This window comes from Cibotium barometz, chromosome 15, assembly GCF_041138505.1.
Source record: "Cibotium barometz isolate CiBa-2024 chromosome 15, ASM4113850v1, whole genome shotgun sequence".
NCBI classification, from domain to species: Eukaryota; Viridiplantae; Streptophyta; class Polypodiopsida; order Cyatheales; family Cibotiaceae; genus Cibotium; species Cibotium barometz.
The window spans coordinates 34,960,653-34,979,783 of record NC_141060.1 but is presented as its reverse complement, the minus strand read 5'-3'; the positions used below and the strand labels follow the sequence as shown (position 1 = coordinate 34,979,783).

The following is a 19,131-nucleotide window of genomic DNA, read 5'->3' as shown; positions in this document are numbered from 1 at the left end:
GCCCATCCAAAAAGAGTGGCACCTGCTCCAAGACTGCTGTATGGGCTTCCGAAGTGCGAAAAAGTATTTCATAAAAGCCTCTCGGACCATCATAAATCTCCTCAAGTGCCTCAGGCGACACCAAGCGGCCCAACCATGCTCTAAGACGAGGCAACAATGGAATCCGCCCAGTAAAGAAGAAGATAGCAGCACGATCATGAAAATCTACTAGCTGTTGTAGCAACAAAGGAGTCTCCATGCATACATCAGCCACACCACCATTATCTACTGCAGCCATTTGCACGCTGTTTGCCTTCACATATTCTTGCAAAAGCTCACAAGTGATCTGCAGCAAACGTGCAAACTCCAGAGAAGGTACATGAGAACTTTCCTCTGCATTCTCTCCAACATTCACCGGAGTGTAGCTTGCATCAACATCAAGCCTTTGACGTTTTTGTTGCTCCGAGGCATCTGAAGCATAACCCACATCCTTCTCGATCATCTCCTCAATAAGATCCATGTTAAGGCTATTGGCAGCCATGCCACCACCAGCAGCAGCCGGGTCATCCAAATCCATGTACAAAAGCAAAGAAAACCCGTTCTCTCAAACCCTAATTCAGTACCTGAAAACCCTAGTTCAGCACCTGCAAAGCCTAATTCAGCAGTCTGCAAAGACTTCAAAACGCACGCAAGGTCTTCAGAACACCGATGGTGCCGAAGTGCTCAGGCAGCAAGATCTCGTCGGTTCCTGGCGGGAGGTTGCAGACGTAGATGGAGTTTGTACTCTCTCAGACTCTCTCTCTCTCTCTTCTTCTTCTTCTTCTTCTTCTTCTTCCTTCCTCTCTCTCTCTCTCTCTCTCTCTCTCTCTCTCTCTCTCTCTCTCTCTCTCTCTCTTATGCACGTGTAACTTTTGGTCTCATAGGTCATTATGGCCTTTTGAAGACGTTAATATAACATTTCATTTCATTTCTTATGCACCTTGCTACTCTCTCTCTCTTATGCACCTTGCTATGCCCGTGTTACCCTGCTATTCACCTGTGCACAAAGCTGCGCGGTGCTGTCACCCCTCTGCCTACACTAGTGGTATCCCCAAGGATCTCCTCGTGATCGTTCTTGGTACGAAACTCGAATCCTGCAAACAAACGAATAAACAAACAACAAGGGGGTGCAGGCCTGACTCACCTCCCAACCATGACAGCCGTGGGCGAGCCCACAGTCTTGGCTGTCCCCACCGAGCCACGAGCTGAGCTAACTAGGTTGACGTACCGACCAATCTCCTCAAAGCGACGTCCCATACCGCCACGAAGCTACCCTCGCGGGCCTCGAGATTGCTGCCGACCTCGGCTGCGTAAAGCAGGTGCACGTCTGCACTAGATCCAGGATCCAAGACCATAGAGCTCTTACAAACTCGCGAGACTCTCTATATCACAATAACTAACCTGGGCCACCCTTTTATAGGCTCTTGGCCGGTCATCAGGCGTCCACACTTGGACGCCCGCCCGTCCATACTTGGGTGCCCGCCCGTTAGTCTATCCCTAACTCAGCTCGTTAATCAACCTGCCTAGCTCCAAGCTTCCCCAAGCCTCGAAACTAGTCTTGCGTGCGTGTAGCACATAGTAGATACACACTGTGCACATGACATACTCCCCTCACTCCTGAGCTCACTCCTGAGCTCACTAAAAAGCCAAGGTAATCTCTCTGAAGAGTAGTCAATGTCTCCCATGTAGCGTCCTCCTCAACACGATCCTTCCACTTGATCTTGTATTCCGTGATAAGTGTATTACGCAATTTTCTTTCACGAAATCCAAGAATCTTTTCAGGTTCGTGCGGAACAAATGTCATGTCTTCGACATCTATAATTTCTTGAGGAGTAACTAACTGATATGTTCCACCCAGTACTTCCTTAAGTCTACTGACATGAAATACAGGATGAACTTTCACATGAGAAGGCAAATCCAATTCATATGCAACTGAACCAATCCGTCGTGTAACACGAAATGTTTCACAGTATCTAGGAGATAATTTCGGAGATCGACCTGTCCGTAAAGTCTCGGAATCTTTCGGAACTCGCAAATACACCATCGTTCCTTCAGAGAATCTCTGGGTGAACGATGTCTATTAGAATAAAACCTGTCTCGGTCTTTAGCACTTCTAATAGATTCCTTCGCAACTTGTAACATTTCTTGCATATCTTGCAAAAAATTACGTGCTGCATCATGCTGAAGTCCTGAGAATCCTACTGCAACAGGTGATCTAGGTTGAAAACCATACATAAGCATGAAAGGACTAAAACCTGTACTCGTATGCTTAGTACTGTTATATGCAAATTCTAACATAGGAAGATAATCCTCCCATGAACTCTGTCTTTTGGATACATATGCTCGAAACATATCGTCCAAAATCTGATTCACTCTTTCAGTCTGGCCATCAAATTGAGGATGATCTGAGGAACTCAAATTCAAAGTTGTTTCCAACTTCTCAAAAACAAGTTTTCAAAAATCACTCGTAAACTTAGAGTCCCTATCACTGACTATGTCCTGCGGTAGCCCGTACAGTCTAAACATTTGCTCGATAAACTACCGTGCTAATTGCGTAGCTGTAATAGTCTTCCGGGTCGGTAAAAATCTAGCCATTTTTGTCAAGCGATCTACCTCAACCCAAATAGAATCGTGGCCTTGATGTGTTCTTGGCAATCCGGTAATAAAATCCATGGAAATACTTTCCCATTTATTACCTGGGATTTGCAAAGGATGCAACAACCCAGCCTGTCTAAAGCGTTCAGCTTTATTTGCCTGACAAATTTGACACTTGAGAACATAATCTTCTACATACCCTTTCATCTTTGGCCAATAAAAAGTGTGTTTCACTAACAATGTCCTATGTACCCCAGGGTGTCCAGCAGAAGGGGCGTCGTGACACTCCTTAAGAATCTTGGACCTAATGTCCTGGATCTGTGGTACACAAATTTTGTCATTACGGAATAGTAAACCATTCCGAATCATCCACTGGCCTCCTGCAACCTAAATGATAGACTGCTCAGTCATTGTGTCTTGGTCAATCAATGAGCTCCCGTCCTGGATCTTCTGCCAAAATGGACCAAAATAACTATCAGTCCTGCAAAGCCCTCTCAATGACTGAAATAAGTCAATAGAAATCTCGGTGAACGACAAAGAATTCACCTCTCTAATTCGACTAAGCGCATCTGCAACACTATTCATGGACCCTTTCCGATAACGGATCTCAAAATCAAAATCTTGCATTAACTCCGTCCAACGAGCTTTCCTTCCTCTCAAATCATTCGCATCACACACATACTTGATTGACTGATGATCAGTCAATACCACAAACTTGGAGCCATATAAATATTGTCTCCAAACCTTGAGAGCATGAATCATAGCATAAAGCTCCTTCTCAAGGGTTGGCCAACGAGATTGAGTGTCGTCTAGCTTTTTTCTTTCAAAAGCAACCGGTCTACCATCTTGAAATAGAGCAGCCCCGATAGCATAGTCACTGGCATCAGTTTCAAGAACATAAAGCCGACTAGGATCAGGTAATGCTAAGATAGGTGCTTCCTTGACTTTATCTTTCAAAAGTCTGAAGGCCATATCCAAATCATTATTCCAAGTGATAGGCTGATTTGACTTACGTCCACGACCTTTCAATAAGTCGGTCATCGGTAGTGTGAGCTGAGAGTACTCCCGCACAGATTTCCAAAGAAAAACAACAAAACCGAGAAAAGAACGAAGTTGTTTCACTGTTCGCGGTATAGGCCAGTCCAGGACCTTCTGAACTCGGTCATAGTCAATGCTCAATCCATCTCGAGTGATCTTGTGTCCCAAGTAAATGATGTCTGTCATAAAGAACTCACATTTACTTAACTTAGCATATAGTCGATTCTGTCTTAAAATAGATAAGACAATCGTGAGGTGTCTGACATGATCCTCAAGAGTACGACTATATATCAAAATATCATCCAGGAACACCACCACAAATTTTCCCAAATGTTCACGAAAAAGATCGTTCATCATCTACTGGAAAGTGGCTGGAGCATTGGTTAACCCAAAAGGTAATACAAGAAACTCGTAATGGCCATACCTAGTCCGAAAGGCGGTTCTTTTGACATGCCTTTCATGAATACGTATCTGGTGATAGCCAGTACGTAAATCGATCTTCATGAAATATTTCGCTCCTGGTAACCGGTCAATCAGGTCATCTTATCTAGAGAGAGGATAACAATTCTTAATGGTCAGCTTATTCAATCTCTTGTAATCTATACACATTCTCCAGGTGTTGTCCCTCTTTCTCCTAAGCAACACAGGTGCACCCCAAGGTGATTTACTTGGACGGATCTGGCCCATCCTTAAATAATCTTCGAGTTGTTTAGCCAACTCATCTTCCTTAGCTTGGCTCATCCTGTAAGATGAAATATTGACAGGATGAGCACCAAGGATCAAGTCAATACGATGATCTACTGCTCGTTCAGGTGGTAAACCCGATGGCAGTTCCTTAGGAAATACATCTTGAAACGAACCAAGTATCTTCTGTAATTCTTTGCTTTCAAACACACTTAATTCATTTACATCCAAGGAAGGGATGAGAAAGGAAGAAAGTGGAATCAATACACAATGGAAAGCGGTATACAAAGAAAAATCCATTATATTTTCAAAATCAATTGTATTTACAAGAGGTCCCTGAGAGGGATGTATACAATCACCTAAAATACTATACTTGGTGTCCCTATGCTGAAAAGAAAAAATATGACTAGACCAATCTATCTGGACTTGAAGAGTCTTAAACCACTCAATCCCTAATAACAAGTCTACATTTTCTAGGTGCATAACATAGCATTCCAGAATATCTTTGTAGTCCTGAATCTGGATTGGAAGCATCTCCACCTTTCGATCCCATACCTACCTTCCCGCAAGTAGGCGTACCTCATAGGTATGATCGCTGGGTGTCGTATCAAGACTCAATTTCTGCACAAGTTTGTAGTTAACAAAGTTGTGTGAGCTACCAGGGTCTAAAAGAATGTGAATCTTATGGCCATTCACTTCTCCATAAACTCGGAGAAGATCATGCAAGCCAAATACTTTAGAATTGAACAGATAATCAGAACAAGTACTAGGGCGAGAAAGTACAGTAATTGACGTACCTGTCAAAGGCAGCTACTTGAATTCTTCGAAGGTTGGTCCGAAGACTTTCCTTCTATCGTATTAGCCATAGATGCGGAGAACTTTCTTTTATGCTTGTTCCCCTGCTCGGTAACAGGTTTCGACTTGGAAGAGACCATTGTATCATCATAGATACGAGCTGAATGAATGGCCTCGTCCAATGCTTTGCATTTGTTATTTTTAACCTATAAACGATATGAGTCTGGTAAACCAGCTACGAAGAACCCCAAAAGAGTAGTGGGATCCATCTTTGTAGCTTTCATCTGCAAGTCCCTAAACTTCTGGAGGTAGACCTCATAAGTGAGGTGCTGCGCGGTTATGGTCAAAGCTAAAAACCGGGCAACAACATCATAATCATCCTCTTTCGTGAGGAATTCCTTCTTGAAGACGTCTTTGAATTGTGCGCAAGTCGTTGGCTTAGGGTTGAGTTCCTTCCACCAAAGCAAAGCTTTGCCGGAGAGGAAACCTGCTGCTAACTGGATCTTTTTTCCATCATCATATGGATGAAACTGAAAGTGAACTATGTGTCCACGATCTCCTTGGTGCGCTGCTTTTGCTCGCCCCCGAACGGTTCCGGAGTAATGTTGGGGCCTAAAGCAAAAGCCAAGGTATCCATACCCGATAGAGTAGAGAGGGTAGTGGTCAAAAGAGCGATGGAGTTTTGCAAAGCTTGCATTTGGGCTGCGATTTGTGCCTGACGTTCCGACGAAGAAGCTTCGAGAGCTACTTTGAACTCTTGGAAATCTGATTTTGACACATAATCGTCAAAAAGATCGGCATCGGCGTAGCCGACAAGCCTTCGCGTTCCACAAGGGGCTCCAACTCTGATTCTTGGGTCGACATCGTGAAGAGGGCAAGGGGAGAAAATTCGATCTTTGCACAATGAAAGTGCAAGGGAACTTGAGAGCTTGAGAGCTTGAAAACTTGAGAGATGTCTGGCAAGAAGCCAACTTAAGGGGTTTATAAAGGTTTCCCCAAAAGCTAAAAATCCCCAAAAGCTATCTTTAGCTTTTGCTTTTGTGTTTATATATATATATATATATTCTATTTTCTTTTAAAAAAAATAAAACACCTTGAAACCTTGGAGGAGGGATTTTTTAACTTTTTTTAAAAAAATAAACTTAAAAAAAACGAGTGCTTTCCTGGTTTTTTTTCCCTCATCCCTCTTGGATTAGCCGTCAGCTGTTGCATTGCTAACATCATCTGCTGCCGTCGCCAACTGCTGTCGGCGCTTGATGTCCTGCCGACGCTGCCATCGCGCAAGTGACCGTGGCTGCCTGCGCCAGCCTGCCTGTCCATGTTGCACACTTGCCCACAAGCATGGCCGCCTGCACCTAAGCATGCCTGCCTGCACCTACGCTGCGCTGAATAGAACTAGTCGCCTGCCTACGTGGCTAGCTGCCTGCGTACAGAGCCTGACTTCCTGCGCACAAGTCCCAGCCAGCGTGAATGTCCCCGCAGTACCCTGCGCATACAACACGCGGTGTCCTCCTCTCTCTCTGTCTCTCTCTCTCTCTCCCGTTCGCGTTCAACCAAAAGCAATGAATATGCTTTTTTGTTTCTGTTTTCTCTCTACGTTCATGCGACTGCATAAACGAATCATGCCTCTTCTTTGCCAAGCAAACAACCCTTCTTAGACTACCACCTCCCATCAACATGGGTTTCTTTGATGAAGAAAAACACATACTGAATTTGAAAACAGCAGTACGCACAGAAAAAACAGCAAGCTTTTTTAACACATACCTTTCTTCGACCTCATCTTCTCTACCTACCGACTTGCTCGTTCACGAGGCATGCTCTGATACCACTGTCAAATCCCCAAGGATCTCCTCGTGATCGTTCTTGGTACGAGACTCGAATCCTGCAAACAAACAAATAAACAAACAACAAGGGGGTGCAAGCCTGACTCACCTCCCAACCACGACAGCTGTGTGGGCGAGCCCACAGTCTTGGCTGTCCCCACCGAGCCACGAGCTGAGCTAACTAGGCTGACGTACCGACCAATCTCCTCCTCGCGACGTCCCATACCGCCACGAAGCTACCCTCGCGGGCCTCGAGATTGCTGCCGGCCTCGGCTGCGTAAAGCACGTGCATGTCTGCACTAGATCCAGGCTCCAAGACCATAGAGCTCTCACAAACTCGCGAGACTCTCTATATCACAATAACTAACCTTGGCCACCCTTTTATAGGCTCTTGGCCGGTCATCGGGCGTCCACACTTGGGCGCCCGCCCGTCCATACTTGGGTGCCCGCCCGTTAGTCTATCCCTAACTCAGCTCGTGAATCAGCCTGCCTAGCTCCAAGCTTCCCCAAGCCTCGAAACTAGTCTTGCGTGCGTGTAGCACTGTGCACATGACAGGTGGCTATTCGCGCTACGGACCCCTGGGCCTCCCTACTGTCCACGCTATGCGTCCCTTGCTACCCACCCCTCCCTGCTATCCACGTGCCTTGCTGCACACCCCTCCTGTTATCAAATAGACAAGATGAACCTACAAGAGCTAGAGGCATACATCAAGACTCTGGAGGACAACACCAAGAAGGCATTGGTCGAGCAGCAGAAGGTGTTGGTCAAGGTCCTGAACCAACATGAAAAACGGATCGAAGGTCTCCGCAAGGAGATACTATCACCAGCCTGAACATTTTCCAGTATGAAAGGAGTCTGGTGGACCTCAGGATATCTAAATATTTGCAGAGTACAAGCTTTGGGAATGGGGGATTATCCTAGAATACAAAGGACCACACTCCTAAAATTTAGAAGAGTTGCTATTTTTGGCCCGACTCCGATGGAAATTCTGTTCGCGTCATTACATCTAGAATTGAGCAGATACCAAGAGTTGGCAAAGTACCTATGACAGAATGTCTACCACTTGGGATATCTTTAGAGATAAAGTTTATGGAAGGACCCATCTCTTAGATTGGGACATGTGGCAAGAAAGTGGACCAAAGTGAGACAAGTGGCCTGACACTTGTTAGAAAGTGGATCAAGCTGCCCTAATGATGCCTACTCTCTTTCTCTCTCTTGAAGGCTGCCCATGAAGAATACCGGCTGTTGGGGACTGTTTTGGAGGCTTCCATCGCGAAGAAATACTGAAGGCAAGGGTATTTAATCATTTATTATGATTTCTAGCCATTGTACTTGTTGTACCAACCTTTGTATCTGATGTACCAGCCATTATACTGGCTGTACCAGTCCTTGTACTTGTTGTACTTGTATCACCCATTGTACCGACTGTACCAACTTCTGTACTTGCTGTACCAACCACTGTACCTGTTGTACTAGTCACTGTACATGCTATACTAGCATTTGTACTTGCTGTACCGGCTATACCAACCACTATACCTACTGTACCAGCCACTGTACCGACTGTACCAACCATTGTACCTACTGTACCGGCTGAATGGAGAGTTGTACTTGCTGTACCAGCTCTATTGCATGAAGACCCGTGGTTTTTGGGGAAGAATCAGTACCCACACAGAGGTATATGGATTATGTTGTTGGCTCGGCATTTCTACAACCTATGTTCCGGCTTGGTTGCCTCGTGTTGGGCTGTGTTATGGCATTTGTATATGGATAATCCGGCATCTCCCGTGGGGAGAGTAAGGCCCTCAAAGCTTGTACATGATATTATTCTCCTTGGGTAATAAAATACTCCAAGGGGGGGAGCGGGGGGAGGGGGGGGGTCGGCCCATTCCGGCCTCTATGTGGTGTCACGTGTGCAAGCTCCATTTTCAACATTTGTGGATGTTTTGTCTAGCTTTTATGCAAAGTGATGATGGATATGTGTTAAGGTTCAACAAGTGTGTCAAAGGCCCTAGTCCCCCGGGCACCCGCCGCAAGTTACATTGGTATTAGAGGATAGGTTTTCTTGGAAGCAGAGGCTTCCTTCTATCAATAAGGAAGAGAAAAGATCTCAAGTGGGGACCACGCTTACCATCATTGCTATTAAGCATGGCCAGCCGCTTTATAGCTTATGAAGCAAGAGCATGAGCAATAGACAGCTTGTTGATCTAAGGACTTATGAATTCACAAAATTTTATCTTGGAAGTGTGGAGTTGGCTTTATGTGCACACGTTTAGCACTCTTTCCATATGGATATTGTGGATTATATTATCAAGCTTACAAGCAAGCTATATGGAGATATATCTCGGGATATCTTAACGATATGGTGAGGAGATATTTCTTTTAGCTTCACGACCAACGTGGCAAAGAAAAGCTAAGTATACTTTGAGTTTGCAAAGTTGGTGCTTTTGCTATTTACTATAAAGTGTTTTTGATGTTCACTAATCCTTGTATAGCCATGCAAGGAGAAAGGTGGTGTTGTTTGCCTTGAGATGGTTTCAGGGAAACATTGTTTATGGCTCCCTTTATTGGGATGGATTATATCTATGGAGATTTTTTTCTTGGATGGGATTTATATAGATATTGGGCTTCACAAGCAATTTCTATGGACGAATCTGTCCGAGTTTATAGAGAAGAAATCTTTGGATATCTTATGGATATGATGCTTTTATGGATAAAGTCCACCTCTACTCCAAGGTGTGTGGTTAGCACGGAGTATGTCGTAAGAGTTATGGTATACAACGATTATGGTATACAGGTCTATGGATTCCTGGACATCTTTTCTAGGGATTTGGATCTATCCTCAGGTTTATGGATTATTATTTTTGGTTCCCTTTATTTGGGATGCACTTGTCATGTGCATCACAGATGCCATGGACATTCTCAGGGCTAGATCCAGAAGAGGCAAACAGATAAAGACTATGAACCAGTAGAACCAGAATGTAGGAGCTTCAGGTGTAGCATCTGAGGTGAGCATGGAGCAGGACAAGTGGGATCATGGAAGGAAGCAGACAGCTGAAGCACATGATCCAGATAAGTTGAGTCGGCTGGCTGCAAGAAAGAGGGTGTCGGCTGCCCATAACATGGTCGGCTGAACCAGCAGATAAGGGGCACCAGCAGGCGCAAGCAGAAGGGACTAAAGCGCTTCATCAAGGGCGGCTGACCAATAAGGCTGCTGGCCGACCAGTAGTCGGCCAGTTCCACATGCGTTTTTGGTGTTTATGGCAAGTCTGCTGGCCGACCAGCAGTCGGCCAGTTTCCCATGGATCCCAAGGCCTATATAAAGGCACACTTGCTCTTTGTGTTAGGCATTCAAACCCACTAGGGGTTGGGATCACTAGAGGTCCCATAGGGGACAGGTTTTGGTGTTTTACCACCTTTTCAAGAAGGCAGCCAAGGGCTGCAAGATATGTACCTTTTTGTACCATAGTATATATTGAATTTCCAGCACTTCTTACTCTCTCTCTCTACTCTCTCTCTACCTGCGTTTTTGCATCAGATGGTGCGTTTTTGCATCAGAAGGTTTCCAAGAGTGTTTAGGGCTGAAAGAAGACTACCCAGAGCTTCCGCGTGTTACATTGGTATCAGAGCATCAGGCTCAGCAAAGCTAAACACTGATTCAGTCCCAGATGATGGTGTACAGGTCCAAGGTACAGGAAAGTACACGGATTCGAAGCCCAAGGCGAGGAGCACAGAAGCGGGAAGAACTCCCAGGAGGTTTGTTGGTGGTGTTCCACAGTGCCAGATGGGGATGGCAGTTCCGTGAGCCAGATAGGTTCTCAGGTAACGGTCCCAAGGGAGGTTGATCCTCCAAGGGTGATGTGAGAGTGCCAGACTCAGTTCCAGGAAAGAAGACCAAGACGGTGTTCAGAGTCAGGGCAGGAATGGATTGTGGACAAGAGGAAGACCAAATGCATAGATCTTCATCAGAGACAGAGTGGTTTGGAGAACAGACCGGATTTTTAGAGAAAAAGGTTTGCCCGGGATGGAAGATGACAGAGGGACTTCGGGACAGGATTGGGATGATGACAGTCATCCAAGAGCAGGTTGGATTCCCGTCATCAAGTTTAGCAGAGGGGGATGTCATGTGCATCACAGATGCCATGGACATTCTCAGGGCTAGATCCAGAAGAGGCAAACAGATAAAGACTATGAACCAGTAGAACCAGAATGTAGGAGCTTCAGGTGTAGCATCTGAGGTGAGCATGGAGCAGGACAAGTGGGATCATGGAAGGAAGCAGACAGCTGAAGCACATGATCCAGATAAGTTGAGTCGGCTGGCTGCAAGAAAGAGGGTGTCGGCTGCCCATAACATGGTCGGCTAAACCAGCAGATAAGGGGCAGCAGCAGGCGCAAGCAGAAGGGACTGAAGCGCTTCATCAGGGGCGGCTGACCAATAAGGCTGCTGGCCGACCAGTAGTCGGCCAGTTCCACATGCGTTTTTGGTGTTTATGGCAAGTCTGCTGGCCGACCAGCAGTCGGCCAGTTTCCCATGGATCCCAAGGCCTATATAAAGGCACACTTGCTCTCTGTGTTAGGCATTCAAACCCACTAGGGGTTGGGATCACTAGAGGTCCCATAGGGGACAGGTTTTGGTGTTTTACCACCTTTTCAAGAAGGCAGCCAAGGGCTGCAAGATATGTACCTTTTTGTACCATAGTATATACTGAATTTCCAGCACTTCTTACTCTCTCTCTCTCTCTCTCTACTCTCTCTCTACCTGCGTTTTTGCATCAGATGGTGCATTTTTGCATCAGAAGGTTTCCAAGAGTGTTTAGGGCTGAAAGAAGACTACCCAGAGCTTCCGCGTGTTACAGCACTGGACTTATGAAACTCATGGTTCACATACCCTGTGTAGTGTTCTCTTGTCCTACGTGCTCTCTTGAAGATTGTTTCTACCATGTGGGTGGAACAATAGAGAGCAAATGGAAGGGAACATGGGCACTTCAGAGGGTAGTGTCGAGCACAACATACCGTGTGTAGTGTTCTCTTGTCCTACGTGCTCTCTTGGAGATTGTTTCTACCATATCTAGGTGGAACAATAGACAGCAGATGGAAGGGAACATGGGCACTTGAGAGGGTAGTGTGAGTTGGTGGCCGAAATGCCTATAAACTATGTGCAGCAAGAATGCTTCTTGAACACCAGGTTATCTATGCCTGCGAGTGATTGTTTTATCTTGTTACGTGAGCCCACCTCCTATCCAAGGTGTGTGGTGAAAGTACCAACACAGATTGCAAGTGGTAAGGTGGACAAGACACCTGGTTGGCACAAGACTTATGTCTATGCCAAGGGTCATGTGGACCGATGTCTTGTTGGCAAGAGACTTATTTTGTCTCGCCCATTTACTTGGGACATGATTATGATATCTGGACTTATGGGACTCTTTTGTCTTGCCCATTTATTTGGGACATGGATTTATTTTAATTTTTTTTTAAGCCATATTAGAATCACTATCTCCCCATACAGAGGCCAAGAGGTTCTCTCATGGTCCTCCTGAAACATTACACTAAGCACATCCAAGTACCGTTTGGGCTGCCAAATTTGATCCAATATGCCCATATCCAATCTCTTATCTTGCCAATACACCAGCTAAAATACAGCAAGCTATGAGGAGGTCTCTTGCATACTATTTTGATTGGTAAAAGGGGCCATTTAACTTTTACCCTGAACTGAAGACACTCCAACTTTTAACTAATCAAATGCTTACTTTCATTACATGATGACACATTGACTAATACCTCCAACACTAACATTGATGCTGACATGGCATGCTCAATAAATTAATAACATGTTGGGTGTCAGTCAAAGCTCTTGACAAGCTCTACCCAATGAGACAATTTCATAGCATGATAAGAGTGATTACAATTTACGCAATACCTCCACTGCCCTCCCATAATGACTAATACTAGAACACTCCGAGCACAATCCAGATCACCATGAGTAGCACTGCTCTCAATAGAAAGCGATTATGAACACACATCACCTGTTTCCCAATACTCTCGGCACTAAGGCCGTAGCAACCTAATGACATGATTACATCACAAAACAAGGCATGAAGATAACAAAATATGAAAGGAATCTTACCCCTCTAAGGGCCTTTGCAGTGTACACTCATTGCAAAGTAGAATTAAAGTGGGAAAATATAGCAATTTTATCTTTAGAGTAAAAAGGGATCTGTAGCTGATAATTAGGGTTATAGTTTACTGGTGGTGTTGTGAGCCCCAATCTATAAAGGGCAAAGAGGTAAGCTAGCGCACCCAGCACAGGCAACAAGGCTGCCTACCCAAACTAACACAAGTGTGACTGCAAATGAAATAAAATAAAATATAACGCAACCAATGCAATTTAACACAAGTTGGCCTACTTTTTGGAGATCTGCCTCTCTCTTCACATTCTATCGAAGTCTTTTGGGGCAGCCAGCTTAGAAAAAGAGGACCAAATCTAACGATTACCTCACAAGGCTACTAGAGCAGATGTAGATATCCAATTTTCGGCCACAGAAACTCCTCTTGTTAAATGTTAATAAACCTACAGAAAATTCAGGTTATTTCCCAAACTTAACATAAGTGTAGTTGTTACTCTGTGAGAGTCTACTTACAAAGTTTTAAATAATCAACTCCATCAAGCATAGCATAGACGACATACTCCCCATTCACAGTGCTAGCACCCAAGAGCCCTAGTTCCAAATGTGTTTATGTTTCCCTATCTTTAAGTGTTCGTGTTATCAGTAATTCTATTATCGTATGAATACAGCCCTAGTTCCAGATCCGATAAGTCTCCAGAATGCCTGATGCTGATGCAAATGATGAAACGCATGGTGCAACGAAAACAAATAAACATTACGCTGATTTAGAACGCTGGGCAAAGCAAGCAGTAGCAGAGAAGAAAGCTTGAGCTGACCAACTTGCACTGTTTAAAGAACAGTTAAGATGTGAACAAGGCAACTTGCTGGTATTGAAGGGAGCACCAAAATTTTTCTTCCACGAAAGGTCAAAACTCAGTCACCGGAGGTGCCATCAATAGCAGAAGAATTTCAAGGTACATAAGTTTTTTTACACTTATGTGCAATGCTACCCTCAAGCTTTCCAACTGTACAACAACGGACAGAGAGCTTGTTTCTTGATTCCAAGGCATGATTGGTTCAGAAACTTTGATATGGAAGATGTTTGCAAGTGAAGCAAATCCTTCATCCAGGGGATTCCATTGCAATCTCTATTTATGTGACAACAAATGTGTAATGGAACAACCCAATGATAAGGGCCCGGCCTGCTTGGCTTCAATCCCTGGCTGTGGCTTGTTCAACTCTTCGAGTCGTAAATAAAAGGCCCCCATACCAGCGGTAAAATGTGTCATCAAAACACCGTTGAATTCTATACACAACAAAAAGAATCGTTTTTTATTGTGTGAAAATAATTACAGGCTTTGCGATGTTACCACATAAAATTTCCCATTGGCATGTTCAATATAAATGAATTATTTTATTTTATTTAAGAACAAAACAAAATGCAGAGAAGCAACCATCCGGAGCATACAGTTTGCAAGAGGGTGACTAACCTAGAAAATGAGCCAAACCCTCCAAGCCATCCGGATCACTGAAGTAGCCTGCATAGACGTCCATGGAAGCCGCTGCCTGCCATGGAGAAACACACCGAAAGGGAGAATCTATGATTGATGGCACGCTTATCTGGTGCAGGAGAAAGGTAGATTGTGTGTGTGCGCGCCTTCTCCGTGTCAGGAGGTGTGTTTGTACTTTGTCGTGTCGGGATTGGTGATAAGGGATGTGTGTGTGTGTGTGTGTACCTTGTCCGTGTAGGCATCGCTCATACGTACGTGTGTGTGTGTGTGTGTGTGTGTGTGTGTGTGTGTACCTTGTCCGTGTCGGGATCGCTGATGAGGAGAGCTTGGAGGTCATTGGAGAGGACGATCCTTCGATATTCCCTTATGTCGTTACGGGGCTTCACAATGGTGGCTTCTGCCTGTGCTGTCTCTCCCATTTCGACCACTCGTTTCTGGTTTCTGCCTCTTCTTTTTCTCTGCTGCTGAGAGCTGCGTACTAGCTTCTATATATACGTTTCAACTTTCACATAAATAAAGCAGTGCCCGGACAGGACTCAGGCCCTTTACTTTTTTGGGTACAAAGAATTAAGATGCCATTAGGTTAAAGTACGACCACTCAGCTATAGTACAGAAGACCAGAACACGTGGGCCTCAGACACCACGCCAGTGCGCCACTATACACCAGAGGGTCAAGACCCTATCCATGGCCACCGTGCCCTTCATGAAGATTGCGCGCACGAATCTTGACCATCCATCTTCAAAGTAAACTCACGAATCTTGACCATCCATCTTCAAAGTAAACTCGGACAAATAAACTACAAGAGATTTTCATTGGAGACCGATTGTCTTAAGTTCAAATCCTCTTTTGCACATAACATCTTGCTCCAAATGTTTCTAAGTCTTACTTTATCCGACGCAGTGTATGTGCATGAGTATGTGCAATATAATCATTTGAGGCATACACACCATGGCAAGGAACCAAATTTCGGTAATAAAATTGATGAAACCCATTTTGATTAATGTGAGCAAGGAGTTTTAGGCTTTTAGAGTACGCATGTGAATTAGTCCTTATTGGGCTTTTTTTTATGCCAAGGTATTTAGTCCGATTGCTTTAAGGTTTCAAAACCTATTCAATGCATGGATATGAGTAAAGTTATTACCATAATTGCGGCTATATTTGTTGACAAAGGTAAATAAAGTGTTGCAATAAGAAAGAGAATGAAGCTCCACCTACTACTATATAGCCAATGTGTGGCTTCGGCTACGGTGTCATGGGGGAGGTATAGCAAGCCTGCTATAGTGTGTGCACCCAATGCTCCGCTCATGACTGCTGCCCTCTTCGTGAGTGATCTTGAGGGAGACGAGGCGGTAGTGATGGATTTCGACCAGGGAGGGCCCCGAAAACACTAGGAACCATCGGAGGCCCAAACATGCTTGGAACCATGCTCATTCCACCTATAACATAGGAAAAGAAGAGAAGATATTAATACTTGTCATAGCCTATAACTCTCTTTCTCCTCCAATATGTGTTACAGTTTTTATACCTAGACCAGAACGGAGTTGTAAGCTGTTGATTTCACAGAAACTTGGTATAGAGAATGGTGACTCTCGATAGATATACTGCTCTCTTTGGATTTATGGTAAATCAAAGCATACGAGTAAATAATGCTCTTGCATTTAAAGGAGTTTAAGAATAGTTTTTTTAATCTGGGGATGTATTATTAATGTATTTTCTTGGTGTTACAAGCAATATGTTCTTAGAATTGCAAGTTTTTTTTCTTACTAAGCACACTTCCTATCAAGAAAAAGAATTAACTGATTCTTGACTTAAATGTATTTCCTTATTATAAGGCTAGAAGGATTCCAAAAACATTATTAAAGCCATATATTATGAGGAATCATAGGGAGCAGAAACATGGTTGTATTCTTATAGAAGAGGAATCAATATTTTGAGTTGGGAATTTTGTCTCACCAATCACCTCTAAGAAAATATTATGGTGACTATGATGACCCATGGAAGGCCAACTTTCACCTCCCACTAAGAAAATATTGTGGTGACTATGATGACCCATGGAAGTCCAACTTTCACCTTCCATTAAGTCTTCCTTTATTGCATCTAGCAGTGTGAGGTCCGAGTGAATTGGTTTTAGAGGTGAAGGCTTCGAAACTAGCTCTTTTTTTTGTGGCCTCTTAAGAATGGACATAGGTTTCATTAAGGTCTTTGGCAAGCTCTAAGGTTCTCTTGTTGGTTTTATGATTGGTTCTGGAATAGGGTTAGGGAGGTTTAGGGATAGCTCAAGCGAAGTCAGTGGTTTACACTTGAACACTTGCTTAAGGAATGTTTATAGTTTAACCTACACCTTTCTCATAAACTCTTGGGCTTGTTTCAATGGTTGTAGTTTAATGTACACCTTCCTTGTAAGCTCTTGTTCTTGTTCACTTGCTCTTTCTCCAACATTGGGTTAGGGTACACCTTGATTTTTTTGTAGGTTTTGCGTAGTTAATTGATTTCTTCTCTTGTTTGAGCAAGAGATCACTCGTTGTCTCTACCACCTTGATGAGGAAGGTAGATTCACACCTCTCATTTAAACCACTTTCAATGGTCACAACATCGTTGTCCTTGAAAATTGACCATGTGTTACGTTTTCATGTGTGTTGTTTAGTGTTTTCTTCTTTTGGACCTCTTGTTTCGGTTTGTTTTAACTATTTGAGAGGCTATTGTAACCTTTGGGGCTTGTGCCTCCTTGGGCTCTTTGGCTATTGGCTTTGAAGTTGAGACTTGAATGTTTCCTTAGCGACTACCCTCATCTTGGTTTGGAGTTATCCTTTTTATACACTTAACAAGATAAGGCTCATCGAAGTGGATGTTGCTCTTGTCATTAGTGTGATTGTCACTTTCTTGGGACAATCCTTGAAAGGATGTTCTAATCCTTACTTGTAACATGTGCCTCCATATGGAATAATATTGGGATTTGGCACTATATTTGAGGATAGATTTGAGGCAATTATGGTGCAATGACTCTATGAGGACACTCAGCAACATGGTGTGGTCCTTGCAATAATGGAAACATTGAAGAGAGGTGGGGCATGTGTAACATGTTATTGAAGTCTCGCACTTTGTTACACCATCACTTTGAACAAGGAGGCATAGTCAATGGCTAGGGCTGTTTTGAATATTCATATGAATCATATTTACTCATATGACTCGTAGCTTTTCTATTCTAGACTCTTGGTACTGTTGTAATCGTGCATTTCCAAGAGCTATCGATTGGGGTGGGTATATTGTTGGTGTAGTCTATACATACCTCTTTGTAAGGGGGTTTTCTCAAAGGCCACTAGGTTATGTAGCGATTGAGGTGTATTTGGAATGGTTGGTAGTCTAATGGTTACTTTGGCATTGGGTTTCCTTAGTACAAATAATGGGTGGTATCATGGTTCTCATGGCACTGGCATTGGGTTTCCTTAGTACAAATAATGGGTGGTATCATGGTTCTCATGGCATTGGTGAAGCATAAAAATATTATTGGCTTCTAGGCCTTAGCAACAACAAACACTCTATACTTGCATGGTTTTGATGGCAAATTGTACAACACCAAACCATGTCTCTATGGAAAAAAGTTTGGGTGTCCACCTTGAGGAACTAGTTTTTGGGATTGCCCTTGGGGCTAGCCCTACCACTACTCCATGCTCGTGTCCTTGACTAGGAGACTCTTGCTAGTCCTTATGGTTAAGCTCCTTTAGTCATTGCGGAGGATTTCAATGCTATGGCCCTTATCCCTTAGTTCAGGTGGATGACTTCTACATTCTTATCTTTAAGGTTATCTACTAGGCCTATTACCTTGCAAAAAACGCTCATCAAGAGATGTAGTGTCTAGACTTTTAGAGATTATCATGAAGCCTCTTACACTTAAGATTGATCATAGATTAATCCATAGTGATAAGTCATCTAGTAACTCATGGGGGGACTGCATCTCTCATGTGAAGATACTTGGCTCTAGCATAAGGGTTAAACCTCACTTGACCCTGCTCAATCATAAGTTATTCACTTCTATCTTCACACAACTTGCTTACTTGCATAGTTCCCTTGCTCTAACTTCTCACTTTTTATGTCATTCTTCTTTTCATAGTAGTCCTTTATTATATGCCTTGGTTTTCCATAGTAATAGCACTCTATGCTATTTCCACTTTGATTTCTTTGCCATCCACCTCATCCTCTCTGGCTCCCCCTACCTCTAGAGTGGCATCTTCCACCTGTTTGTTGTGAGTTGGAATCCTGTTATTATTGTCCATGGTTCAAGTTTCCATATTGGCCTACTCCTCAGCCTCTAGATGAAGATCTACCTCTACATGTGTCTTAAGTAGAAGGCCCATTGATGCATATTACTAGAAAATGATTTATTCACAACATTTATCTCCTCACTTAGCAAAAGGGCTATAAGGTCCTGAAAGTTTAGAATTTTTTCCCAAGATTGGATTGATGTCCAAAAATCACCATAGTCTTTTCGAAGCCCATTCAAAGAAGTGACCAACACTAAGTCATTCATCATCAATTGGTGCTCCAAAATAGAGGTGAGGGCATTTGC

The 19,131-nt window shown here is 43.8% G+C and overlaps 1 protein-coding gene across 1 annotated transcript in view; it reads right to left on the bottom strand.

Annotated features, from left to right (window-relative positions):
• LOC147631227 (Insulinase (Peptidase family M16) family protein) overlaps positions 1 to 15,396 on the bottom strand; it is a 126,083-nt gene extending 110,687 nt beyond the window's left edge. Inside the window, exons 1-2 of the mRNA XM_086809562.1 lie at positions 14,860 to 15,396; positions 14,546 to 14,621 (exon numbers count right to left, since the gene is read on the bottom strand). Of these exons, the coding sequence (XP_086665688.1) occupies positions 14,546 to 14,621; positions 14,860 to 14,985 (202 nt within the window). The 5' untranslated portion in view covers positions 14,986 to 15,396. The remainder of the gene's footprint in view (positions 1 to 14,545; positions 14,622 to 14,859) is intronic.
• Between the last annotated feature and the right edge of the window lie 3,735 nt (positions 15,397 to 19,131).